This window comes from Ammospiza nelsoni, chromosome 16 (assembly GCF_027579445.1).
Source record: "Ammospiza nelsoni isolate bAmmNel1 chromosome 16, bAmmNel1.pri, whole genome shotgun sequence".
NCBI classification, from domain to species: Eukaryota; Metazoa; Chordata; class Aves; order Passeriformes; family Passerellidae; genus Ammospiza; species Ammospiza nelsoni.
The window spans coordinates 3179571-3205950 of NC_080648.1; the positions used below are offsets into that span (position 1 = coordinate 3179571).

General features: G+C 54.4%; 5 protein-coding genes across 8 annotated transcripts in view; all 5 read right to left on the bottom strand.

Annotated features, from left to right (window-relative positions):
* The window catches only part of LOC132080365 (protocadherin gamma-C5-like), a 230175-nt gene that overhangs the window by 95443 nt on the left and 108352 nt on the right, over window positions 1-26380 (bottom strand). Inside the window, exon 1 of one of the 4 annotated variants that reach the window (XM_059483499.1) lies at window positions 1500-1584. The exons of the other annotated variants lie outside the window; for them this stretch is intronic. Coding sequence (XP_059339482.1) covers window positions 1500-1553 — 54 coding nt within the window. The 5' untranslated portion in view covers window positions 1554-1584. Of the gene's footprint in view, window positions 1-1499; window positions 1585-26380 lie in introns of those variants that run through there. 4 annotated transcript variants of the gene reach the window in all.
* Window positions 1722-5521, bottom strand: LOC132080605 (protocadherin gamma-B5-like; the record flags this gene model as incomplete). Its single annotated transcript, XM_059483842.1, has 3 exons — window positions 5455-5521; window positions 4092-4270; window positions 1722-4019 (listed from the first exon to the last, which is right to left on the bottom strand). Coding segments are annotated over exons 1-3 (2544 nt in total), but the record flags the coding sequence as incomplete, so codon positions are not given.
* LOC132080606 (protocadherin gamma-A10-like) lies at window positions 10292-12925 on the bottom strand. Its single transcript, XM_059483844.1, has 2 exons — window positions 10457-12925; window positions 10292-10369 (listed from the first exon to the last, which is right to left on the bottom strand). Exons 1-2 carry the CDS (start codon window positions 12893-12895, stop codon window positions 10292-10294), a joined length of 2517 nt encoding a protein of 838 aa, XP_059339827.1. The 5' UTR covers window positions 12896-12925.
* Window positions 13133-18907, bottom strand: LOC132080607 (protocadherin gamma-B5-like). Its single transcript, XM_059483845.1, has 3 exons — window positions 18853-18907; window positions 14877-17661; window positions 13133-13352 (listed from the first exon to the last, which is right to left on the bottom strand). The coding sequence occupies exons 1-3, from the start codon at window positions 18905-18907 to the stop codon at window positions 13133-13135; spliced, it is 3060 nt and encodes a 1019-aa protein (XP_059339828.1).
* Window positions 19024-26314, bottom strand: LOC132080608 (protocadherin gamma-A10-like). The gene is made up of 2 exons (XM_059483846.1): window positions 23876-26314; window positions 19024-19263 (listed from the first exon to the last, which is right to left on the bottom strand). Exons 1-2 carry the CDS (start codon window positions 26312-26314, stop codon window positions 19024-19026), a joined length of 2679 nt encoding a protein of 892 aa, XP_059339829.1.

Genomic DNA, 26380 nt, shown 5'->3' on the forward strand with positions numbered 1-26380 from the left:
CTATTTAACCCTGTACCTTTTTTAAAATCTTATCCTTTCTCTTCGAAACCATCTTCAAGAACAGGCTGTTAGAGAGAATAGGGGAAGATACCATATCCCGAAGAAACAGAGATATCAGGGTCATTAATACAAGTCTGACGAGATCAATTGCATACGTCTTGAAGTTAGGGAGCTAATTGTTACAGGATTCAATTATAAGTACAAATAAAGATGAAGCTGAATCTCTCAAAGTTTCAGGACTTGAAATATTTGACATAATTTCCCAAGAGATGTCTAGTGTTTCCTTAGTTTATACAGGTTTACATTTAATCAAATCATGGTAGCTTTCCTTTTTTTGTTCTAAAATCAATGTGTGAATCACTGAAGCTCGTTAGTAAACCAATCATCTAAGTATTTCGTAATGACGTTTATATGATATGTGCTCAAGAAAACAATCATGGAACCGTAGAACAAAAGTACAACACCTGAAACACTGCTGACCACTAATCAATCTGCAAATGGGCTTGATTCAAGTGACAAACCCCTCCTCTCGCCAATCTCCCTAATATGTGATCCCATCGTATCTCAGATGTTTAACCTAGTAAACAGAACTACAAAAATCCGCTCTTCTCCATATCCCTGACTTCTACTAAAACCCCCAACATTTTTGTGCACAGAGGATAAAAAAATAACAACCTCTGAAACAGAAATCTTTAAACGCTCTCACCAGTGTACGAAATAAAGATCATGAAGAGGAAAACAGAGCGAAATGCCACCCGGACGGATGAATGGAGCAATCTAGCCGCACTACTGCATTCCCCCCAAAACGGGCGAAAATCTCTGCTTTCACTCAGAAAAAAACAGTGACAGGAACTTTCTAAATTCGTTTCCTTCCTAAATCTAACGGGGACAAAACAAATTTTAACGAACGGGTTCGGGTAAAGCTATACACGAGTTCTAAGTACACATTCTCGGAAAAAATCTGTCAGGAAAGAAGTATTTCCAACACCAGATGTCAGCATTCTCTCTTTTTTTTTTTTTTTTTTTTTTTTTTGCCTCGACTCCGTCCTGCAGAATCAGCCAGTCTCCTTCCACGGAATACGAACCTGCTTTCATGTAGCTAACACAATCAAATTTATAGAGCTCGAGTTTTGAAGACAAAACCTCGCCCCTGAGCCTGAACCTGTTACCAAACAAGAACAAAGGGCTTCCTGCTCTGCAGGAAGGGGGGATAGCCCCTTCCTTAATTCAGTCCGTCACGGGGACAGGACTCTGCACGTCATAAAAACATGACTCTGGGAAACAAGGAGAAACACTGAGAAACGCTGCACCTGGCCTAAAGGAGAGCTATCATCAAAGCCGGTCAGCTCAGGCTGTTACAGAGAAAAAATGAACAACTTCCGCTGCTACGTGGAGATACAGATGGAGAATACCCACTGGCACCGCGCAAAGAACACGCGGGAAACAATGAAGACAATTCGGGAACTTTTAGAAACAGAAGCACATCAGGCTTTACAGACCTGCGGTGCATCGGGATTGGCGGGCGGCTCTCCCACAACGATGTCACTGTTCATGCTCGGTTTCTCGCAGGAATCGCCGCCCAGAAGCTCCTCCGCCGACAGGATGGGCACCGGCGGCGGCAGCGGCGGCCAAGCGGCCTCGGGCACGGCGCGGGCGGGCGGCGGCACGCACAGGTTGTAGGAGTAGGGCAAGGTGCCCTCGCAGAAGTCGGCCGGGAAGGCGGCGCCGGCCAGCGAGAAGCGCTGCGCGCCCAGGCAGCGCAGCACGGCGGGCGGCCCGGCCCGGCGCAGCCGCGCCAGCACGGCCAGCGCCACGCTCAGCACCAAGAGCGCCGAGAGCAGCGCCAGCGCCAGCACCAGGTAGAACTGCAGCTCGGCCGCCGCCGCCGCCGCCTCGGCGCCCGCCGGCCGCTCGCTCAGCTCCGGCAGCGCCTCCTGCAAGCTCTCGGCCAGCACCACGTGCAGCGTGGCCGTGGCCGACAGCGCCGGCTGCCCGTGGTCCTTCACCACGGCCACCAGCCGCTGCTTGGCCGCGTCCCGCTCGCCCACGGCGCGCGCCGTGCGCACCTCGCCGCTGTGCAGCCCCACGCGGAACAGCGCCGGCTCCGACGCCTGCACCAGCTCGTACGACAGCCACGCGTTGCGCCCCGCGTCCGCGTCCACCGCCACCACCTTGGCCACCAGGTAGCCGGCCTCGGCCGAGCGCGGAACCACCTCGAAAGGCGCCGCCGCCGCCCCTCCCGCAGCCTCTCCCGGCCCGGCCGCCGCCGCGGGCCAGAGCACCCTGGGCGCGTTGTCGTTGCGGTCCAGCACGAAGACGCGCACCGTGGCCGTGGAGCTGCGCGCCGGCGAGCCGCCGTCCTGCGCCCGCACGGCCACCGTGAACTCGCGGCACTGCTCGTAGTCCAAGGAGCGCTGCGCGTACAGCGCGCCGCTCCGCGCCTCCACCGACACGAGCGGCGCCGCGCCCGCCGCGCCCGCGCTGCCGCCCGCCAGCCAGTAGCTCACGCGCCCGTTGGCGCCCGCGTCCGCGTCCCGCGCCTGCACGCGCAGCACCAGCGCGCCCGCCGCGTTGTTCTCCGCCACGTACGCGCTGTACGCCGCCTCCTCGAACACCGGCGCGTTGTCGTTCACGTCCGACACCTCCAGCACCAGCTCCCTGCTGCTCCGCAGCGCCGGCCTGCCCCGGTCCCGGGCCACCACCGACACGCGATGCTCCGACGCCTGCTCGCGGTCCAGCGCGCCCGATGTCACCACCTTGTACGAGCCGCCCGACGAAGCCGCGATCGACAGCGGCGCCTCTCCCGATAGCTCGCACGTCACCTGACCGTTCTCGCCGGAATCCAGATCCCGTACTTTTACCACGGCCACCACGGTGCCAGTCGGGGCATCCTCGGGCACGGGATTCGACAGTGACAGAATGGTGATCTCGGGCGCGTTGTCATTCTCGTCTGTGACGTCTATCTGCACTTCACAGTGCCCAGTGAGCCCGCCTCCGTCCTTCGCCTCCAAGGTGAAGATGTATTTACTCTGTCTCTCGAAATCGAGGGGACCCACTGTCCTCACTTCCCCGCTCTCGCTGTCGATAGTGAACAACGCTCTTACAGAGTCGGGGACGCTGCCAAAGGAGTAGGACAATCGCCCGTTAGAGCCTGCGTCAGCATCCGTCGCCCGTACCCGCAGCACCACCGTCTCCACTGGCAAATTCTCTGGCACTCTCGCCTCGTAGAGAGCTTTTCCGAACACGGGCGTGTTGTCGTTTAAATCCGTCACGTTGATGCGAACCTGGACAGTCCCGGACCTCGCAGGATCCCCACCGTCCACCGCTGTCAGTACCAACTCAAGCGAACTCTGCTTCTCCCGGTCCAACACTCTCTCCAGTACTAATTCCGGCTGCTTCTTTCCACCCGGCTTTTCTTGTACTGATAGTGAGAACGACGGGTTGCTGGTTAGTTGATAAGTCAGCAGCGAGTTGCTTCCTGCATCTGCATCTCGCGCCATCTCCAGCGGAAACCGAGCACCGGGAGGGATCCATTCACCGATCTCGAGGTCCAGAACAGCCTTGCTGAATATCGGGGAATTGTCATTTACGTCATCAATGGACACCTCAACGTGGAAAATGTTCAGTGGGTTGTGCACCAGCGCCTCGAAGCTGACAGAGCAGGTCGCCGACTCGCCGCACATCTCCTCCCGGTCCAGCCTCTCGTTCACGTACAGGTTCCCGTTCTCCTCATTCACCGTGAAGTATTGCTTCTCCTCGCTCAGCCGCAGCTTGCGCGCCGGCAGCTCGTCCGCGCTGAGCCCCAGGTCCCTCGCCAGCGGCCCCACGAGCGAGCCTCTGCCCAGCTCCTCGGCGATGGCGTAGCGGACCCGCTCGGCCGCCGCCCGGCACCACACGCACAGCAGCAGCAGCAGCGCGGTCAGCAGCGCTCGCCCGCCGCCCGGCCCAAGCCTCTGCCGCCGCCTCACCGCCATTCTCTGCCCGCTGCGCTCGCCGCGCTCCTGCCTCCTGCCGCTGCCCTGCCGCCCTTCCAGCCGCTCTCGCCGCCCACAACAGACACCGCTCAAAGCCACCCACACCGCTCGGGCCGCCTCTCGCCGCCGCCGCCGCTGCTGCTGTCGGTGCCGCTGCCGCTGCGGCCGGCGCCGGGCGAGCGAGCAGCCTGCGGGGGCAGGACGCTGCGGCGGCGGCGGCTCCAGCGGCGCTCGGCGGCGGCCAACAGCGACACCCGGAGGCGCCGCCGCGACACTGCAGCCGCCGCACGGCCGCGCTCAAGGGCGCCCGGCTTTGGGCGGGGCTCAGCGGCTGCACCGGCCCCGGGGGCTCTCCCCGACCAAAAACACCGACAGCGGCAGCTCCTGCTTAATTCCACTCCAAGTCGTTACTACGACTTGTGCTGGCGGGCGCTTTTAATGCATTCTTTTCAGTCACAGTGAACAGTCACATGCAAATATCCACGGCGCCCCACTAAGTAATGGATTTAAGCTGCTCCTAATAACATCACAGCCCATTTACATCAGCAATAACCGATAATATAGGGATGACTTCGAGAGCTTTTTCGCTCTGTCACGTCTTGAATTCTTATTAATTACTTGAGAAATATTTAATATGAGATATAGATCAGCCTAAAGCAATGTGACTATCCCCTGTGCCAAGAAGGCAGAATAACGTTTACTCTTTCGTTTCTGACTCATTAAAGTTGCTTCATCTGAGTTGTTTCATTCATCCCTATCTGAGCATCTGACAATGGAAAGCACAAAGGAACACTAAGTCCTTCATAGAGCAAAACAATGTTTCACACTTCCAATTTAAACTTTTTTTTAAAGGTCATTAAATTCATACCACTCCCATGGGCAAGAACATGCTAGACTTGAACATTTGGTGTATACCAAAAACTTTTCTTGGCAATATTTTCTATTTCCAAACCACTCACACCGGAAAGTTTTCTCTCAATCAAAACCTCCTTTCTTTTACTTAAAGACATTTGAATGGTGTCTTATGACCACTGGCACTCATAAAAAGAGCTCTGTCCATATTTCTTATAAGCTCAAAAAGAAACAGCAAAAATACAGTGATAAGTCTACACACAGGCATCATTTCTGTATGCTGCAAGACCTACACTCCTTCAGCCCTTCATCATAATAGAAATGTTCCAGCTCTCAGACCACTTCCATTATCCTTCTGGGAACTCTAGCCTATTTGGGATACTGGCCAAAGATCTCCATGCAGTCTCTGCTCTGACAGAAAGAGTTTAGAGGAGGGAAAGAATTCGCTCGACCTGCCAGGCAGAGTGCTTGTCATGCAGTGCAGGACACAATTCCAGCAGCAGGTGCCCATGGGCAGCCCATGGCCCACCTCATCACCCACCAATAACCCAAAGCATTCTCTGCAAAGCTCTTCCCTATCCCCCACTCTCTGTTTCAACTGGGGATTGCCCCACCCCAGCTGCAGGACCTTGCACTTTGATCCATTTCATGATGGCTGCACAGGTCCACTTCTCCAGCCCATCCCTGGCTGCCATCTCTGCCCTGCAGTGAATCAGGTCCAATCGGTGTCAGCTGCAAATTGCCTGAAGGTGCCTCAATCCCATTGGCCATGCAGGTGCTGAACAGAACTGGGCCCAGTCAGGGCCCTGCAGGGACAGCACAAGTCACTGCTTTGCACCTGGACATGGAGCCACTGTCTGGAACTCCCTGCAGGTGACTCTCCAGCCTGTTCCTCAGCCATTTGACAGCCTCCAGCTGATTGCCCAGCAGGTTCCTCTAGGTGATGGCCTGGGGGACACTGCACACCTTCTCCCACTGGGCCCTGCTCTGTCCATGGAAACCTTGGCTGGGCTGGGTGGTCACTCTGCACTTGGACAGCTGCAGCAGAGATCATCCTGCATGATTACACCACAGACAAAATGTTCGTGGCTGAGCACACCAGGAGTGCTTGTGAAACCCTTCCTCTGTGCACCTGGAAACATCCCAGGTGTGTGTGGGAACTGCACCTGCACTCGGGCAGCTGGCACAGAGGAGACCTTCCACATGAGATCAGACATCCTGAGCCTGAGCTCATGACAACAAGCAATGCAAGAGTCAGAAACACATGGAAATGGACAGATGCAATAACATTTTGTAGGTCTGCCTTGCTCTACAGAAGCAACTCAAATCACCCTGGACTCCATCAGGCACAGCCTGGTGTTATCTGTGACATGTGACAAGCAAGGCAATCACCCAGTTCTTCTCCAGCCTCACACACAGAGCTCCCCTCTCTGCTTTTTCTACCATGCCAGGCCACTGTAAGGTTTTCCTTGTGGCCATCTCCTCACTGCTCAAATCCATCATTAGATGATAATGCTCTGCAGGCACACCCAGCAGGGAGGGACAATTGTCTGCTCACCACCATTATGATAAGGAACTGAAGGATTCTAGAGCACACAAATGATAAACAATCTTAATAAAAAATCAGTAGTCATGTAACTGAGAATAGCTTATGAAACCATTTGCTTTAATGGAATCTTCTCCCCATCCTTATCACATGCTCTGTTCCACAGAGAGGCAAAGTCTACTAAAGTCATATTTCCATGTATTTCTCCCAACAGGAAAAAGAAGATAAGTCACTCCAATATCTCCTTCCTTCCACTCCCACTGCAAAAAGAGCAAGGGACATTAACACACCATACATTACTCAAAAAAAGGTGGATTGTTCATAATAATTATACCCAAATACTGAGTAAATCAAGGGAAATGAAACAAACCGAAAAACCCACAAAACACCCCAAAATATGAATCAGATCAGGCAAGGAAGCATTAGAAGACAACAAGGAGTCAGAGATGCCCAGTGTCAAGTCTTCTAGGCCTTTATTGCAGGCCCTAAAATTCATACCTGAGAGCACCTGGAAGTCACTGAGAAGCTGCAAGTGCGTGGCCCTCAGGACTTAGATGGGACAATAATACAGCAGGTTCATTTGAAGAACGAGTCCTCTCCTCGGTAACTATTTCTACTGCATGGCCTGCTCACCTTGCACAGTTATAAACACATCTTTCTAAAAAGCTTCTCATTGGCCTCTTTCTCAAGGCAAATTTTCTGACAAATTACAACAGATTCTCTTCTTGCTTCTGCTTCATAGCCCCTACACACTGTTCAATCTAAAATGACTGAAGTAAGCATGTGATGAAAAACCACAGTCACTGTCTCCTATTTAAAACAGTGACCTGGAATGTGAAAATCAGCTGCAACCTTCCTAAAGACAAAGCCCTGAATTAAGTGTAATTACAATTCTGAAGAAACTCTTTATCCCAGTGTGCCACAGAGATACAGATGGATAATCGAGGTTTCACAGAGGATTAATTAGCTCATCCAGCCAAGAATTATGTTCAACATGAAAAGTTACTGTGGAAAACATTACCCTTGGAGGACTGACATTGTCTTTCATGACAGGGACACCAGAATCAGAACAACAATGGCACTGACTTTGGCACCAAGCATGAAATCCAACCATTTCTCTGCCACACCCACACTGAGTCCCCCATTTGCCTGGCACAGAACTGAGCTCTCACCCTCCTCACTCTGCATTTGCAGCCTTCAGTTTACACATCAACACCAACCACAATTTTGGTTCCATGTTGGCCACAGAGAAAAACAACACCTTGGGAAAACATCCATTCATGAAGTTGTATTTGTTGAATGAAATATTCAAGGCCAGGCTGGCTGGGGCTCTGAGCCACCTGCTCTGGTGGAAGATGTCCCTGCCCATGGCAGAGCAGCTGGAACAAGATGATCCTTAAGGTCCTTTGCAACACAAACCATTCTATGATTCTGTGTTTCTACGATAATATGACTACATGGACAGCTTCAAGGGATTGATAAGAGATATTCTCCCTACTGGATAATTATGTGTTTTGGAGTTTGCAAGATGGCCAGACAAATTCAGCTTTACTCCTTAACAAAAACACAAGCAAACCAACCAACCCAAACCTACCTCACCCAACCCAACCCAACCAAATTATCCAAAGGAACTGAAATGAACCCAGACAAGAATGGGAAAATGCCAGAAGAGTATCAATCATGGCCTCACATGGCAGACTGGGTCAACTGCACTATATACACAACCCAGCAAACTGGACTGGAGCCAATACACAGGGGCCTCACACAGGAGCTCAAACCACAGGCCCCAGGCTGTCATTTCCTTGGACACTAAGGGATAGAAAAAGCTTCGAACCAAAGCTGCGGGCATCTTCCAAATACCAAGATAACCAAAACTGGACACAATTCATTAATTCATTTTGAATTGAATCACAGTGAACTCCAGCACCAGCCCTGTCTCTGCATACACAGACTTCTCTCTGGCCAAACATAACAGTACAGCAAATTTTATGTACAGACATGATTAGAAGAAAACTTGTGTGCACAGTTTCTCAGAGCCCAAACATCACAATTAAGGTCATCTGTTCCTGCCAATTATTTGAACAAGTGGGAAATCTCATATATGCCATAAATTATTACCAGCTCTGTCAAAGACCCACACATCCAAGTATCACCTCAAAGGCAACGTCACCATTTTTCAGCACAGGGACTCCTTAAAGCATGTGGAACTATCACTTTTGATGCAAAGGAATATGGGACTCGAACTAGGCCCTTTCAGTCCAAACCACACAAATGAAAATCATAAGACTCCTCCTGACTCATTTTCAGAAGGCCAGCAATAGCCCCGGGGATCAACTACACACATGCCACACCCTCCTCACACACCACAAACCCAACACTCCCACATAAAGGCATCACAGCTCCCATGGTTAACAGAGACCTCCAGAATTTAGTGAGACTCCATCAAAAGGAAATTTGCCCAGACAGTATCTTCATACTGCTATTGATAATATTAGACATGTCACCCTAGCCATGGGACAAGAAAAAGCATTTATTAAAGAGATGTTCTCAAGAAACATCTCTAAGGAAGTCTCTCTCATTTAGCCTGTAACCATGAAAGAACCATCTTCAGATGATCAGGAGAGCAAGACAGAAAGTTAACACCTGCAGGAAAGAAGAGCTCACAACACACTTCTGGGTTATATAACTCAGAGTAGATGATTGATGATGCTGTTTATAGGCACTGAATACACACCTTGCAATTCCCATACCCCATAAATACAAAATTAAGTTTTGCAGTGACACAATTATGATGACCAACAAATACTTATTAAGGACCTGCCAGGGTTCTCCATGCAGCTGGAATATGGATCTTCTAAACAACTACTTTGGGGAGAAGAACTCCACAGTCCTTCATGCTAGAGATAGAAACTGGACAAGGAATGGAGGAAAACATTCCGCTGAGTCTTTCAGCAGACATTCACACACAGCTCACAGCACTCAGATTTCCTACCCTTCACACCATCCATGCTGTCCTTTCACCCATCTGTCATAAAAACATGAGAGAGTGGAGGCCCAGTACCCAGACCATTCCTCTTCCCAGCACCAATTTAACACATCTGTCTGTACATCTCTGTGCTGTGGAAGATACATTTGCTGCTCACTGGAGTTTTGTGAAGAGCATTCGTAGGTCTGAAAGGAAAAGCTGGGCAGTCTTCCAAGAGACACAGAGTCAGTGAATATCTGCTCAAAGGGAATTATGCCCACCTTGTATCTCCCACTGCACCTTGAATCTCTCCCTTCCCATCCAGGCAATTCTCTTGCCATGCTACATATTCTCTAGCCCAGGCTCATGCAGCTCCATATGGCAGAGGTCTACATTAAAACAACCAGAAAACAACCAAACAGTTCTACCATTTCCTCCTCCACATGCCGATGCCCGGAGCCTTTTCAAAGAATCACTACTTTGACAGGATCCTTCACCCCCATAAAGGACAGAAATACATCATCTAGGACCACTTGCTGCCTCACCAAATTCTTTCTTCAAGACAAAGACCAAGGCATGGATGACACAAACACTTCCTGCAGACCTCCACTAGGTATTATGGACAACAATAAATGTGGAGAAGAATGTGCAGAGACGTTCCACGCAAAGGCATCAGCATTTTGTTCAAGACACATTCTACCTATTCAGGCACATGTGCTCTTGATAAAACACTGGAGCCTCCTAAAAAGTTGTATTTCTCAATAACGTGATCCATCCCTTAAGAAGATATAATACTAAGAGCAAGACAGATTCTACACAGGTCACCTGACATAGGGCAAACAATAACTGGAACCGGATCAATACCCAAACCTCCGACCTACTACAGCCTGCCAACAGCAGCCTTCTCCCTCCTTCCTCCTTCACACACGGGAACGCGGAGGACCCACCCCAGGTTCACACAATGACAGAAATGGGTACCAGCCTCCGAAACTTCACCAAAGGAAACTTTACCACGCTTTTAGTCAAAGTCTCCTATCCAAGCCAGAGAACACGGCGGGGAAAGGGCAGGGCACTATCAGGAGAAAGCGTCGCGGAGAAAATCTGGACAGAGGAACTCACCGAGGAAGGGGCGGGATCCGAGGGGAGGGCGCCGGCCGGTTCCTCGTCGCCGAGCAGCGGCGCGGGCTCGTCGGGCGGCGGCCGGGCCGGGAGGGTGTCGCAGCAGCTGGCGGCCGAGAAGCGCAGGTGGCTCTTGCGCGAGTCGGCCGTGAGCGACACGTCGTGCGCGTAGGACTGCAGGAAGGCGCGCACGCCGTCGATGCCCACGAAGTGCGAGACGGGCACGCCGCGCGAGGCGCCGCTGTCCGGCGGCAGCAGCTGCTGGCGGTGGCAGCGGCGCAGGCGCAGCGCCAGCAGCAGCAGCAGGAAGGCCACGAAGAGGCACGAGACGGCGGCCACGGCCAGCACGAGCCAGCGCGTCAGGCTGGCGGCCGGCTCGCCCGGCGCCGCCGCCTCGTGCGCCGCGCTGCCCAGCTCGGCCAGCAGCTCGGCCACGCTCTCGGCCAGCACCACGCTCAGCGTGGCCGTGGCCGACAGCGCCGGCCGCCCGTGGTCCCGCACCAGCACCACCAGGCTGTGGCGCGCCGCGTCGCGGGCCAGCGGCGAGCGCGCCGTGCGCACCTCGCCGCTGTGCGGCCCCACGCGGAACAGCCCCGGCTCCGTGGCCTTGGCCAGCTCGTAGGACAGCCACGCGTTCTGCCCCGCGTCCGCGTCCACCGCCACCACCTTGGCCACCAGCGCGCCGGCCTCCGACCGCCGCGGCGCCAGCTCCACGCCCGACCACGCCGCCGCCGCGGCCGCCGGCGGGTACAGCACCTGCGGCGCGTTGTCGTTCTCGTCCACGATCTGCAGCCGCACCGACACGTTGCTGCTCAGCGCCGGCGCGCCGCCGTCCTCCGCCCGCACGCACAGCTGCAGCTCGCGCAGCTGCTCGTAGTCCAAGGAGCGCAGCGCGTACAGCGCGCCCGTCTCCGCCTGCACCGACACGTACGACGACAGCGGCGCGCCCCGCACCCGCCCCTCCGCCAGCCGGTAGCGCAGGCGCGCGTTCTGCCCCCAGTCCGCGTCCGTGGCGCGCACCGTCAGCACCAGCGCGCCCGCCGCGTTGTTCTCCGCCAGCCGCGCGCTGTAGCGCTCCTCCAAGAACACCGGCGCGTTGTCGTTCACGTCCAGCACCCGCAGCGCCAGCACCGCGCTGCTCTGCAGCGACGGCGACCCGCCGTCGGCCGCCCGCACCGTCACGTTGTACTCCGACACCTGCTCCCGGTCCAGCTCTCTCGCTGTCACCACGCGGTAGTAGTCATCAAACGATTTCTCCAGTCGGAACGGGACATCCTTTTCGAGCGAGCACCGAACCTCACCTTTCGCTCCAGAGTCCGGGTCCTGCACGTGCAGCAGGGCGACCACCGTCCCTGCCGGGGCATCCTCCGAGATCTCACTTAGCGCCGACGACACTGTGAGTTCCGGGGCATTGTCGTTCACATCTGTTACGGTAACTATAAGTTTGGCAGTGTCAGAAAGGTCTCCCCCGTCATGTGCTTGCACCTCCAGTTCGTAGGAATAGCGTTCCTCGAAGTCTAGGCTCCGTAGTAGTGTGATATCTCCTGTGTCAACGTCTAACTGGAAAATCTCTGAGGCTTTCTCTGTAATTTTCTTGAACAAGTAGTTCACGTGTCCATTCGGCCCCTCGTCCCTGTCGGTGGCAGTGACAGTGACGAGAACTGAGCCCACGGGCACGTCCTCGGGCACACGCACCGTGTACTCCGCCTGGCTGAACACGGGCGCGTTGTCGTTCGCGTCCAGCACCGTCACGCGGATCCGAGCCGTGCCCGTCCGTGCCGGATCGCCGCCGTCCATCGCCCTCAGCACCAGCTCGTGAAACGCCGCCTCCTCCCGGTCCAGCGCCTTCGCCAGCACCAGCTCGGGACGCTGATCGCCGCCGGGGCCCGCCTGCACGGCCAGCGAGAAGTGCTCGTCACCGCTCAGCTCGTAGCTCTGCAGAGAATTTCGGCCCGAGTCTGGGTCGTGAGCGTCTGGCAGGGGAAATCGCGACCCCGGAGCTGTCGTTTCGCTCACTCTCAATTTTTTTTCTGCCTCTCTGAAGTAAGGCGCGTTGTCATTAATATCCGTGATTTCCGCCTCGATTACATAAACCTGCATCTGTCCCTCCATTATCAGCTCACAGCGCAGCACGCATTGCTGTGCACTCTCGCACAGCTGCTCTCTGTCGATCCTCTCCGCCGTCACTAAATGTCCCGTCTTCCCATGCAGAGCGAAATACTGCGTCCTACCTTTGTCCAGGATATGAACGCCGCGATCTCGGATCTCCGGCAGCTGCAGCCCCAGGTCCTTGGCCACGTCGCCCACGAACGAGCCCTTGGGCATCTCCTCGGGCACCGAGTAGCGCAGCTGCCCCCGCGCCGCCTCCCACGCCGCCAGCAGCACGGCCCAGAGCAGAGCTCGCTGCCGCCGGCCCCAGCGCCTCCCCGCCGCGCACATCTCGGCCGCGGCTCCGCCGGCACCGCAGCACCGCCGATCCAATCCCGCTGCCACTCAATGCTCTCAGCTCCTGCACCGAGCGCAGCTGCCGGTGCCTCCGCCTGGCTCCAGAAAGGACCAGCACCGCGGGGACGATCGGGGACCACAGGTTCGGGCAGGGAGAGAGCAACCGAGTGAGCCGATCCGCAGCGGGCGGGGCTGCCGGTAGCGCTCCGAGCTTCCTCTCGCTCCTCTCGGTCAACAGCGGCGCCCGCAGCCTCCTCCCGGCACTGCAGGCACCGAGCGCTGCCCGGCGCTGCCCGCCCTGCCTCGCTCCATACCGGGCACGGTCGCCACCGAGATGTCGCTTTTCGTCCAGCGCCGATCTCCTGCCTCCGCATTTCTCCAGCCCATCTCTGCTTTCATCCTCCAGGGTATCACCACCGGGAGAAGGGAGAGGCATTCCATGGGCGTGGTTCTTTAACCGAACGGGAATATCATAATTTCCAAATGTCATTATACGTAAACTAAAATACATATTTTACCCATATTAATCTTATCCTTTTTGTTCAAAAGCACCTTCAACAACAGGCTCGCATAGAGAAAAAGGGATGATACCATATCCCGAACAAACAGAGCTATCAGGTTTATTAACACAAGCAGGACGAAAGCAATTGCATGCTGCTTGAAGTCAGGGGTTAATTTTTACAGGATTCAATTATAAGTACAAATAAAGATGCAGCTGAAACTCTCTCGGTAATCTTTCAGGACTTGAAATATTTGATATCCTTTCCCAAGAGATGCCTAGTGTTTCCTTACTTTATACAGTTTTACATTTGGTCCAATCATTGTAGCTTTCCCTTTTTTTTTTTTTTTCTAAAAGCAATGTGTGAAGCACTAAAGCTCATTAGTAATCTAGTCACATAAGTATTTCTTAATGACCGTGATGCGATATGCCCTCAAGAAAATATATATGGGACCGTAGAACAAAAGTACAACACTTGAAACTCTTCTGACCACTAATCAACGTACAAATGGGCTTGATTCAAGTGCCTGAACCCTCCTGTGGCCAATCTCCCTAATACGTGATCCCTTCGTATATCAGATGTTTATCCTAGTAAACAGAATCGCAAAAATTTGCTTTCTCGATATATTTGACATCTACTAAAACCCCCAAAATCTTTGTGCAAAGAGGATAGAAGAATAACAATCTCTGAAGCGGAAATCTTTCAGCACTCTCACCAGTGTACGAAATAAAGATCATGAAGAGCAAACAGAGTGAACTGCAAGCCAGGATGCATAAACGAAGCCATCTAGCCTCGCTACTGCATTCCCCCTAAAGCGGAGGACAATCTCTTCTATCACTCAGAAAAAACACTCAAAGGAACTATCCATATTCGTTTCCTTTCTAAATCAAACAGGGACAAAACAAATTTTACGGAAGGGGTTACGGAAGAGCTATACACGAGCTCCAAGCAAACCCTTTCTGAACAAATCAGTCAGGAAAAAAAAAATATCTTCAACACCAGATGTCGGTGCTCTTATTTTTTTCCCCAGACTCCTTCATGCAGAATCAGCCTTTCTCCATTCACAGATTACTGAACTGCTTTCAATGTTGATAACACATTCTAATTGAGAGAGCTCGAGTGCTGAAGACAAAACCTCGCGCTCAAGCTGAACCCATGACCAAATCAGAACCAAGTATTTCCGGCGCGCCATGAAGGGGGAAAAACCCGTTAATTCAGTCCGTCATGGAGACAGGACAGTGCAACTCACATAAACAAAACTCCGGGAAACAAGGAGAAACACTCAGAAACACCGCTACTAGCCAAAAGAAGCTCTATCATCAAAGCCTGCCATCTGAAGCGGTTACCGAGAAAAAACGGTAAAACTTTTGCCGCTGCGTGAGGATACACATGAGGAATACCCATTGACACCAGGCAAAGAACAAGTGGGGAAAAAAGATGACGTTTCGAGAATTTTAAAAACAGAGGAAGCTCACACATTACAGACCTGCGGTGCGTCGGGATTGGCGGGCGGCTCTCCCACAACGATGTCACTGTTCGTGCTCGGTTTGTCGCAGGAATCGCCGCCCAGAAGCTCCTCCGCCGACAGGATGGGCACCGGCGGCGGCGGCGGCCAAGCGGCCTCGGGCACGGCGCGGGCGGGCGGCGGCACGCACAGGTTGTAGGAGTAGGGCAAGGTGCCCTCGCAGAAGTCGGCCGGGAAGGCGGCGCCGGCCAGCGAGAAGCGCTGCGCGCCCAGGCAGCGCAGCACGGCGGGCGGCCCGGCCCGGCGCAGCCGCGCCAGCACGGCCAGCGCCACGCTCAGCACCAAGAGCGCCGAGAGCAGCGCCAGCGCCAGCACCAGGTAGAACTGCAGCTCGGCCGCCGCCGCCGCCGCCTCGGCGCCCGCCGGCCGCTCGCTCAGCTCCGGCAGCGCCTCCTGCAAGCTCTCGGCCAGCACCACGTGCAGCGTGGCCGTGGCCGACAGCGCCGGCTGCCCGTGGTCCTTCACCACGGCCACCAGCCGCTGCTTGGCCGCGTCCCGCTCGCCCACGGCGCGCGCCGTGCGCACCTCGCCGCTGTGCAGCCCCACGCGGAACAGCGCCGGCTCCGACGCCTGCACCAGCTCGTACGACAGCCACGCGTTGCGCCCCGCGTCCGCGTCCACCGCCACCACCTTGGCCACCAGGTAGCCGGCCTCGGCCGAGCGCGGAACCACCTCGAAAGGCGCCGCCGCCGCCCCTCCCGCAGCCTCTCCCGCCGCCGCCGCCGCGGGCCAGAGCACCCTGGGCGCGTTGTCGTTGCGGTCCAGCACGAAGACGCGAACCGTGGCCGTGGAGCTGCGCGCCGGCGAGCCGCCGTCCTGCGCCCGCACGGCCACCGTGAACTCGCGGCACTGCTCGTAGTCCAAGGAGCGCTGCGCGTACAGCGCGCCGCTCCGCGCCTCCACCGACACGAGCGGCGCCGCGCCCGCCGCGCCCGCGCTGCCGCCCGCCAGCCAGTAGCTCACGCGCCCGTTGGCGCCCGCGTCCGCGTCCCGCGCCTGCACGCGCAGCACCAGCGCGCCCGCCGCGTTGTTCTCCGCCACGTACGCGCTGTACGCCGCCTCCTCGAACACCGGCGCGTTGTCGTTCACGTCCGACACCTCCAGCACCAGCTCCCTGCTGCTCCGCAGCGCCGGCCTGCCCCGGTCCCGGGCCACCACCGACACGCGATGCTCCGACGCCTGCTCGCGGTCCAGCGCGCCCGATGTCACCACCTTGTACGAGCCGCCCGACGACGCCACGATCGACAGAGGCGCCTCTCCCGACAGCTCGCACGACACCTGACCGTTCTCGCCGGAGTCCGGGTCGTTCACGTTCAGCACGGCCACCACAGTACCTACTGGAGCGTCCTCAAGCACCGGGCTCGATAGTGAAAGAATGGTGATCTCGGGAGTGTTATCATTCTCGTCTGTGATGTCGATGTGCACTTCGCAGTGATCAGTGAGCCCGCCGCCGTCGGTCGCCTCCAGGCCAAAAACGTATTTTTTTTCCTCCTCGAAATCGAGTGGAGCAACCGTCCTGATCTCTCCACTATCGCTGTCGACAGTGAACAATGAGGGTACGATGTCTGCGACGTTGCCAAAGGAGTAGGAGACTCGTCCATTTGAGCCCACGTCCGCATCCGTGGCCCGGACCCGCAGCACCAACGACCCCGCTGGCAAATTCTCAGCCACTCTCGCCTCGTAGACGTTTTTGCTGAACACGGGTGGGTTGTCATTTAAGTCCGTCACGTTGATGCGAACCTGGACAGTCCCGGATCTCGCAGGTTCCCCACTGTCCACTGCCGTAAGTACTAGATCAATGGAACTCTGTTTCTCTCGGTCCAACGGTCTCTCCAGGACTAATTCCGGCTGCTTCTTTCCACCTGGCTTTTCCTTCATTGCGAGTGAGAAAGACGGGTTGATGGTTAGTTGATAAGTCAGCAGCGAGTTGCTTCCTGCATCTGCATCTCGTGCCATCTCCAGCGGAAAACGAGCACCGGGAAGCGTCCATTCACCAATTTCGACCTCCAGAGCAGCCTTGCTGAAGACTGGGGAATTGTCATTAACATCCTCGATCGCCACCTCAACGTGGAAAACGTTCAGTGGGTTGTGCACCAGCGCCTCGAAGCTGACAGAGCAGGTCGCAGAGGCACCGCACATCTCCTCCCGGTCCAGCCTCTCGTTCACGTACAGGTTCCCGTTCTCCTCATTCACCGTGAAGTATTTCAGCTGCTTCTTGCCGCCAGACGCCACCTGCAGCTTGCGCGCCGGCAGCTCGTCCGCGCTAAGCCCCAGGTCCCGCGCCAGCGGCCCCACGAGCGAGCCTCTGCCCAGCTCCTCGGCGATGGCGTAGCGGACCCGCTCGGCCGCCGCCCGGCACCACACGCACAGCAGCAGCAGCAGCAGCGCGGTCAGCAGCGCTCGCCCGCCGCCCGGCCCAAGCCTCTGCCGCCGCCTCACCGCCATTCTCTGCCCGCTGCGCTCGCCGCGCTCCTGCCTCCTGCCGCTGCCCTGCCGCCCTTCCAGCCGCTCTCGCCGCCCACAACAGACACCGCTCAAAGCCACCCACACCGCTCGGGCCGCCTCTCGCCGCCGCTGCTGCTGTCGGTGCCGCTGCCGCTGCGGCCGGCGCCGGGCGAGCGAGCAGCCTGCGGGGGCAGGACGCTGCGGCGGCGGCGGCTCCAGCGGCGCTCGGCGGCGGCCAACAGCGACACCCGGAGGCGCCGCCGCGACACTGCAGCCGCCGCACGGCCGCGCTCAAGGGCGCCCGGCTTTGGGCGGGGCTCAGCGGCTGCACCGGCCCCGGGGGCTCTCCCCGACCAAAAACACCGAGAGCGGGAGCTTCTGCTTAATTCCACTGCAAGGCGTTACTATCTGAGATATGTTGGCGGGTGCTTTTAAGGAATTCTTTTCAGTCACATTGAATAGTCCGGAGAAAATATTCATGGGAAAGCAGTAAAGAATGGAATTCAGCTGCCCTTACTAAAATCACGACCCATTTACACGAGCAATAACCGACAATACAGGAAAGACTGCAAGAGCTTTTTCGCACTTCTTCTGAATTGTCCTTTTATTATTTGGCATGAATTAATTGGAGGTATAGATCAGTCTAAAGCAATGTAAGCAACCCCTGTGCAGCGATAGCAGAATAACATTTACTCTTTTGTTTCTGACTCATTCAACTGGCTTCATCTGCATCTCCATATGTGAGCTCATGAAAATAGAAAGTGCAAAACACCTCTGAGTCCCTCATAGAGCAAAAGAATATTTTCAGTTTCCATCTTTAACTTTTTTTTGTAAAAGCCATTTAATCGACAGTTGTGAGATGAGTAGGAACAATTTTTGCTAGACTTGAACATTGGAGGCATGTCCAAAACTTCTCTGGACATATTTTCCCTTTTATGACAACCCACTCTGAAATGCTTTCTCCTAAACAAAATCTCCCTTCTTTTAGTTCAAAATACTTGTCTGCTGTTCTACAACAACTGGCCGACGTAAAGAGCTCTATCGATATTTCCGATAAACTTATTCATAAACTGCAGACAACAAAAACAAACTCAGAAAGGCCTACACAGAGGTATAATTTCTCTATGCCTCAAGACCTACATTCCTTAAGTCCTTCTGCATAACAAAAATATTCCAGCTCTCAGGCCACTTCCATGATCCTTCTGTGAAATCTAGCATGTCCATTGGGATTTTGGCCCAAGATCTCCATGCAGTTTATGCTCCCACGAAAATGAATTAGAGGGGAGGAAGAATATCCCTCAAACCTGCCAGGCAGAGTGCTTGTCATGCAGTGCAGGACACAATTCCAGCAGCAGGTGCCCATGTGCAGCTCATGGCCCACCTCATCACACACCAATAACCCAAAGCACTTCTCTGCAAAGCTCTTCCCTGTCCCCCACTCTCTGTTTCAACTGGGGATTGCCCCACCCCAGCTGCAGGACCTTGCACTTTGATCCATTTCATGATGGCTGCACAGGGGCCACTTCTCCAGCCCATCCCCGGCTGCCATCTCTGCCCTGCAGTGAATCAGCTCCAATCGGTGTCAGCTGCAAATTGCCTGAAGGTGCCTCAATCCCATTGGCCATGCAGGTGCTGAACAGAACTGGGCCCAGTCAGGGCCCTGCAGGGACAGCACAAGTCACTGCTTTGCACCTGGACATGGAGCCACTGTCTGGAACTCTCTGCAGGTGACTCTCCAGCCTGTTCCTCAGCCATTTGACAGCCTCCAGCTGATTGCCCAGCAGGTTCCTCTGGGTGATGGCCTGGGGGACACTGCACACCTTCTCCCACTGGGCCCTGCTCTGTCCATGGAAACCTTGGCTGGGCTGGGTGGTCACTCTGCACTTGGACAGCTGCAGCAGAGATCATCCTGCATGATTACACCACAGACAAAATGTTCGTGGCTGAGCACACCAGGAGTGCTTGTGAAACCCTTCCTCTGTGCACCTGGAAACAGCCCAGGTGTGTGTGGGAGCTGCACCTGCACTTGGTCAGCTGGCGCAGAGGAGACCTTCCACATGAGATCAGACACCCTGAGCCTGAGCTCATCACAACAAGCAATACAGGAGTCAGAAACACATGGAAATAACATGGACAGATGCAATAACATTTTGTAGGTCTGCCTTGCTCTACAGAGGCAAGTCAAATCCCACTGGACTCCATCAGGCACAGACTGGTGTTATCTGTGACATGTGACAAGCAAGGCAATCACCCAGTTCTTCTCCAGCCTCACACACACAGCTCCGCTCTCTGCTTTTTCTTCCATGCCAGACCACTGTAAGATTTTGCTCGTGGCCATCTCCTCACTGCTCAAATCTATCAAGAGATGATAATGCACTGCAGCCACGCCCAGAAGGGAGGGACAATTGTCTGCTCACCACCATTATGATAAGGAACTGAAGGATTCTAGAGCACACAAATGATAAACAATCTTAATAAAATATTAGCAGTCATCCAACTGAGAATGGCTCATCAAACCATTGGCTTAGGGGGAACCTCCTCCCCATCTTTATCACATGCTTTGTTCCACAGAGAGGCAAAGTCTACTAAAGTCATATTTCCATGTATTTCTCCCAACAGGAACAGAACACAAAGTCACTCTCATATCTCCTGCCTTCCACTCCCATTGCAACAAGAGCAAGGAATATTGGCACATCATATGTTACTAAGCAAAGCTCCATTGTTGATAATAGTATGTATAGCAAATACTGAGTAAATCAACGGAAAACAAAACAAAGCAAACAACACCCAGAAAACCTGAAATCATTAAGGAGATAAGGCAAGGAAGCATTAGAAGACAACAAAAAAAAAGAGATGCTCACAGGGAAATCTTCTAGGCCTTTATTGCAGGCCTTAAAATTCATCTCTGAGAGGACAAGGAAGTCACTGAGAACTCAATCTGCAAGTGTGAGGCCCTGAGGGCTTACAGAGCACAGCAGGATAGGGGGAGTCAGTTGAAGAATGAATCGTCTCCTCAGCAACTCTTTCTACTGCATGGCCTGTTCACCTTGCACAGTTCTGAAACCATCATTTTAAACACCTTGTGATCGGCCTTCTTCTAAAGATAAATCTTCTGACAAATTACAACAGATTCCCTTCCTGCCTCATCTGCATAGTACCCAAACAATGTTCAGTCTTAAGTGGCTGAAGTAAGGATGTCCTGAAAAACATCAGTCACGGTTTCATATTTCAAAGAAATTACTTGATCTGTGAAAATGAGCTGCAACCTTCTGAGAAACAAAGGCATGAATAAAAGTGGAATTACAATTCTGAAGAAACTCTATAGCACAATGTGGCCAAGAGATAAAGATAATGGAGCTTTCACACAGGATTAATTACCTCTTCCAGCCAAAAAATATGGTTCAACATGAACAGTTTTTGTGGAAAATGTTACTCTTGGAGGACTGACATTGTCTTTCATGACAGAGACACCAGGATCAGAACAACAATGGCACTGCCTTTGGCACCAAGCATGAAATCAAACCATTTCTCTACCAAACCCACACTGAGTCCCCCATTTGCCTGGCACAGAACTGAGCTCTCACCCTCCTCACTCTGCATTCACAGCCTTCAGTTTCCCCATCAACACAAACCACAATTTTGGTTCCATGTTGGCCACAGAGAAAAACAATCCTTGGGGAAACATCCATTCATGAAGTTGTATTTGTTGAATGAAATATTCAAGGTCAGGCTGGCTGGGGCTCTGAGCCACCTGCTCTGGTGGAAGATGTCCCTGCCCATGGCAGAGCAGCGAGAACAAAAGGATCCTTAAGGTACTTTGCAACACAAACCATTCCATGATTCTCTGCTTCTACGATAATATGATTACATGTACAGCTTCAAGGGATGCATGAGAGATACAATCCCTACTGGATAATTATGTGTTTTGGAGTTTGCAAGATGGCCAGACAAATTCAGCTTTACCCCTTGGCAAAAATACAAGCAAACCAACCAACACAACCCTACCTAACCCAACCAAATTATCCAAAGGAACTGAATGAACCCAGACAAGAATGGGAAAACACCAGAAGAGTATCAATCATGGCCTCACATGGCAGATTGGGTCAACTGCAGTATATACACAACCCAGCAAACTGGACTGAAACAAATACACCGGGGCCTCACACAGGAGCTCACACCAGAGGCCCCAGGCTGTCATTTCCTTGGACACTAAGGGAATGAAAAAGCTTGGAGCCACAGCTGCGGGCAGCATCCAAGTACCAAGACAACCAAAACTGGACACAATTCATTCATTCATTTTGCATTGAATCACAGTGAACTCCAGCACGAGCCCTGTCTCTGCATACACAGACTTCTTCTCTCTGGCAAACATAACATGGAAGCAAACTCTGCATACAGACATCATTAGATGAAAGTTGTGTGCAAAATTTCTCAGAGCCCAAGCATCACAACTAAGGATATTCTGTTCCTCCCAATTATTTGAACAAGTGGGAAATCGCATATATGCCATAAATTATTACCAGCCCTGTCAAAGACCCACACATCCAAGTATCACCTCAAAGGCAACAACACCATTCTTCAGCACATGGACTCCCCAAAGTATGTGTGCCTGTCACTCTTGATGCAAAGGAATATGGAACCCAAACTAGGCCCTTTACGTCCAAACCACACAATTGAAAATCATATGACTCCTCGTGACTCATTTGCACAAGGCCAGCAATGGACCTAGGGATCAACAAAACACATGCCATGTCTCCACCAGGACCTCCTCACACACCCAACACTCTCTTCTACCCCTTCCCGCCTCCCGTGGATAGCACAGATCATCAGAATTTAGAGAGACTCCCCAAAAGGAAAGTTACTCAACCACATCTCCTTACCATGGCTAATATTGGACTTCATATCTGAGACATGGGACAAGAAAAAAGCATTTATTACTGAGATATTTTAAGAAACTTGTCTATGGAAATGTCTCTGTCTTTTCACCTATAAACATGAAAGAACCATTTTCAGATGATCAGAAGAATGAGACAGAAAGTTAACACCTGCAGAACTGAACAGCTCACAACACTCTTCTCTGTTTGTATAGCTCAGAGTAGACGACTGATGATGTTGTTTATAGGCACTGAATACACAGCAATTCCCATGCCACATCTGTTACAAGTACAAAATAAAGCTTTGCAGTGACACCATTATGATGACAAACAAATATTTATTAAGAACCTGTCAGAACTCCCCATGCAGCTGGAATACAGATCTTCTAAACAATTCCTTGGGGAAGAAGAACCCCATATTGCTTCATCCTAGAAATAGAAGATAGGGAATGGAGGAAATCATTCCCTTGAGTCTTTCAGCAGACATCCATACACAGCTCACAGCATTCAGATTTCCAGCCCTTCACACCATCCATGGTGTCCTTACACCCAGATAGATTAAAAACGTGTGACAGTGGAAGCCCAGTTCTCCAGACCATTTCACTTCCCAGCACCAATTTCACACAGCCAACTGCACATCTCTGTGCTATGGAAGCTACACTTGCTGCTCACTGGAGTTCTGTGAAGGGACTTCATAAGTCTCAAAGGAAAAGCCGAGCACTCTTCCAAGAGACACAGAGTCAATTAATATCTTCTCACAGAGAATTATGTCCACCTTGTATCTCCCACTACACCTTGAATCTCCCCATCCAGGCAATTCTCTTGCCATGATAAATATTTTCGAGCCAAGGCTCATCCAGCTACATTTGACATAACTCTACCTTAAAATAAAATTACAAAAAAAAAAAAAAAAAAAAAAAAAAAAAAAAAAAAAAAAGTTCTGCCATTTCCTCCTCCACACACAGCCATCTGCAAGCTTTTCAAAGAATCACAACTTCAAGAGGATCCTTCATCCTCATAACAGATAGAAAGACATCATCAAGGACCACTTGTTGCCTGGTCCAATCCTCTCTTGGGGGCATGACGAAAGCATGGATGAAACAAACATTTCCTCCTGATCTCCACTATGGATCATAGTGAACGATAAAGGCTGAAAACACCGTGCACAGAGGTTCCACACAAAGCTATCAGCATTTTGTCCAAGACACATTCTATCTATCCAAGCACGTGTGCTGTTGGGAAGACGAACGAATCTACTAAAAAGTTGTATTTCTTAATAACGTGATCTATGCCTGCAGAAGAGCCAATGCTATCAGGAATACAGATTCTACACAGCAATGCTGATACAGGGGAGCAACACATGGAACACGATCAATACCCAAATTTCCGACCTAAATACAGCCTGCCAACAGGAGACTTCTCCCTCCTTCTTCACATACTGGAACCCTGAGGAGCCACCACATTTTTACATACCGACAGCAATGGACACCACCCTTCAAAATTTCATCGAATGAAACTTTACCATGCATTTAATAAAAATCTCCTAGGCAAGCACGGGAACACGGCGGGGAAAGGGCAAGGCACTATCAGGAGAAAGCGTCGCGAAGAAAATTTGGACAGAGGAACTCACCGAGGGAGGGGCGGGATCCGAGGGGAGGGCGCCGGCCGGGTCCTCGTCGCCGAGCAGCGGCGCGGGCTCGTCGGGCGGCGGCCGGGCCGGGAGGGTGTCGCAGCAGCTGGCGGCCGAGAAGCGCAGGTGGCTCTTGCGCGAGTCGGCCGTGAGCGACACGTCGTGCGCGTAGGACTGCAGGAAGGCGCGCACGCCGTCGATGCCCACGAAGTGCGAGACGGGCACGCCGCGCGAGGCGCCGCTGTCCGGCGGCAGCAGCTGCTGGCGGTGGCAGCGGCGCAGGCGCAGCGCCAGCAGCAGCAGCAGGAAGGCCACGAAGAGGCACGAGACGGCGGCCACGGCCAGCACGAGCCAGCGCGTCAGGCTGGCGGCCGGCTCGCCCGGCGCCGCCGCCTCGTGCGCCGCGCTGCCCAGCTCGGCCAGCAGCTCGGCCACGCTCTCGGCCAGCACCACGCTCAGCGTGGCCGTGGCCGACAGCGCCGGCCGCCCGTGGTCCCGCACCAGCACCACCAGGCTGTGGCGCGCCGCGTCGCGGGCCAGCGGCGAGCGCGCCGTGCGCACCTCGCCGCTGTGCGGCCCCACGCGGAACAGCCCCGGCTCCGTGGCCTTGGCCAGCTCGTAGGACAGCCACGCGTTCTGCCCCGCGTCCGCGTCCACCGCCACCACCTTGGCCACCAGCGCGCCGGCCTCCGACCGCCGCGGCGCCAGCTCCACGCCCGACCACGCCGCCGCCGCGGCCGCCGGCGGGTACAGCACCTGCGGCGCGTTGTCGTTCTCGTCCACGATCTGCAGCCGCACCGACACGTTGCTGCTCAGCGCCGGCGCGCCGCCGTCCTCCGCCCGCACGCACAGCTGCAGCTCGCGCAGCTGCTCGTAGTCCAAGGAGCGCAGCGCGTACAGCGCGCCCGTCTCCGCCTGCACCGACACGTACGACGACAGCGGCGCGCCCCGCACCCGCCCCTCCGCCAGCCGGTAGCGCACGCGCGCGTTCTGCCCCCAGTCCGCGTCCGTGGCGCGCACCGTCAGCACCAGCGCGCCCGCCGCGTTGTTCTCCGCCAGCCGCGCGCTGTAGCGCTCCTCCAAGAACACCGGCGCGTTGTCGTTCACGTCCAGCACCCGCAGCGCCAGCACCGCGCTGCTCTGCAGCGACGGCGACCCGCCGTCGGCCGCCCGCACCGTCACGTTGTACTCCGACACCTGCTCCCGGTCCAGCTCTCTCGCTGTCACCACACGGTAGTAGTCGTCAAAAGATTCCTCCAGTCGAAACGGGACGCCGTCGTCGAGTGAGCAGCGCACCTCACTATTAGCCCCCGAGTCCCTGTCCTTCACGTGAAGCAGGGCTACCACAGTTCCGGATGGGGCGTCCTCTGAGATCTCACTTAGTGCCGACTGCATCGAAATCTCTGGCACATTATCGTTGACGTCTTTCACAGCGATCACGACTTTTGCCGTGTCAAACAGGCCTCCCCCGTCATGTGCCTGCACCTCTAGATCGTAGGAGTCGCCTTCCTCGAAGTCCAGGCTCTGTAACAGGGTGATTGCTCCCGTGTCAGCATCCTGCTGAAAAATCTGCGAGGCTTTCTCTGTAATTTTTTCAATCGAGTATTTCACCTGACCGTATAAGCCCTCATCCGCGTCCGTGGCAGCGACAGTGACTAGTACGGAGCCCACGGGCACGTCCTCGGGCACACGCACCGTGTACTCCGCCTGGCTGAACACGGGCGCGTTGTCGTTCGCGTCCAGCACCGTCACGCGGATCCGAGCCGTGCCCGTCCGTGCCGGATCGCCGCCGTCCATCGCCCTCAGCACCAGCTCGTGAAACGCCGCCTCCTCCCGGTCCAGCGCCTTCGCCAGCACCAGCTCGGGACGCTGATCGCCGCCGGGACTCGCCTGCACGGCCAGCGAGAAGTGCTCGTCACCGCTCAGCTCGTAGCTCTGCAGAGAATTCCGACCCGAGTCAGGGTCATGAGCGTCTGGCAGGGGAAACCGCGACCCCGGGGCTGTAGTCTCGCTCACTCTCAATTCTTTTTCTACCTGTCGAAAGCTGGGCCCATTGTCATTAATGTCTGTGATTTCCACTTGGATCCCATAAACCTGCATCTGTCCCTCCACTATCAGCTCACAGCGCAGCACGCATTGTTGCACTCTCTCGCACAACTGCTCTCTGTCGATCCTCTCCGCCGTCACTAAATGTCCCGTCTTAGCGTGCAGAACGAAATACTGTTCACTACCTTGGGAGACAACGCGGACGCCGCGGTCTCGGATCTCCGGCAGCTGCAGCCCCAGGTCCTTGGCCACGTCGCCCACGAACGAGCCCTTGGGCATCTCTTCGGGCACCGAGTAGCGCAGCTGCCCCCGCGCCGCCTCCCACGCCGCCAGCAGCACGGCCCAGAGCAGAGCTCGCTGCCGCTGGCCCCAGCGCCTCCCCGCCGCGCACATCTCGGCCGCGGCTGCTCCCCGCTGCCGCCTGCTGCTCTGGTACTCGCGCTTGCTGAGCTTTCCTAA

Coding starts and splice junctions, on each gene's coding strand:
- LOC132080608 (XM_059483846.1), bottom strand. CDS start 26,314: ATGTGCGCGGCGGGGAGGCGCTGGGGCCAGCGGCAGCGAGCTCTGCTC. Junction 19,264..23,875: donor CGGATCCCGCCCCTCCCTCG/GTGAGTTCCTCT, acceptor TCTCTGCTGCAG/CTGTCCAAGTGCAGAGTGAC.
- LOC132080607 (XM_059483845.1), bottom strand. CDS start 18,907: ATGGGCTGGAGAAGTGGCCCCTGTGCAGCCATCATGAAATGGATCAAA. Junction 17,662..18,852: donor GAAATGGATCAAAGTGCAAG/GTCCTGCAGCTG, acceptor GGCGCCCTTGAG/CGCGGCCGTGCGGCGGCTGC. Junction 13,353..14,876: donor GCACCGCAGGTCTGTAATGT/GTGAGCTTCCTC, acceptor GTTCGGTTAAAG/AACCACGCCCATGGAATGCC.
- LOC132080606 (XM_059483844.1), bottom strand. CDS start 12,895: ATGTGCGCGGCGGGGAGGCGCTGGGGCCGGCGGCAGCGAGCTCTGCTC. Junction 10,370..10,456: donor CGGATCCCGCCCCTTCCTCG/GTGAGTTCCTCT, acceptor TGGCTTGGATAG/GAGACTTTGACTAAAAGCGT.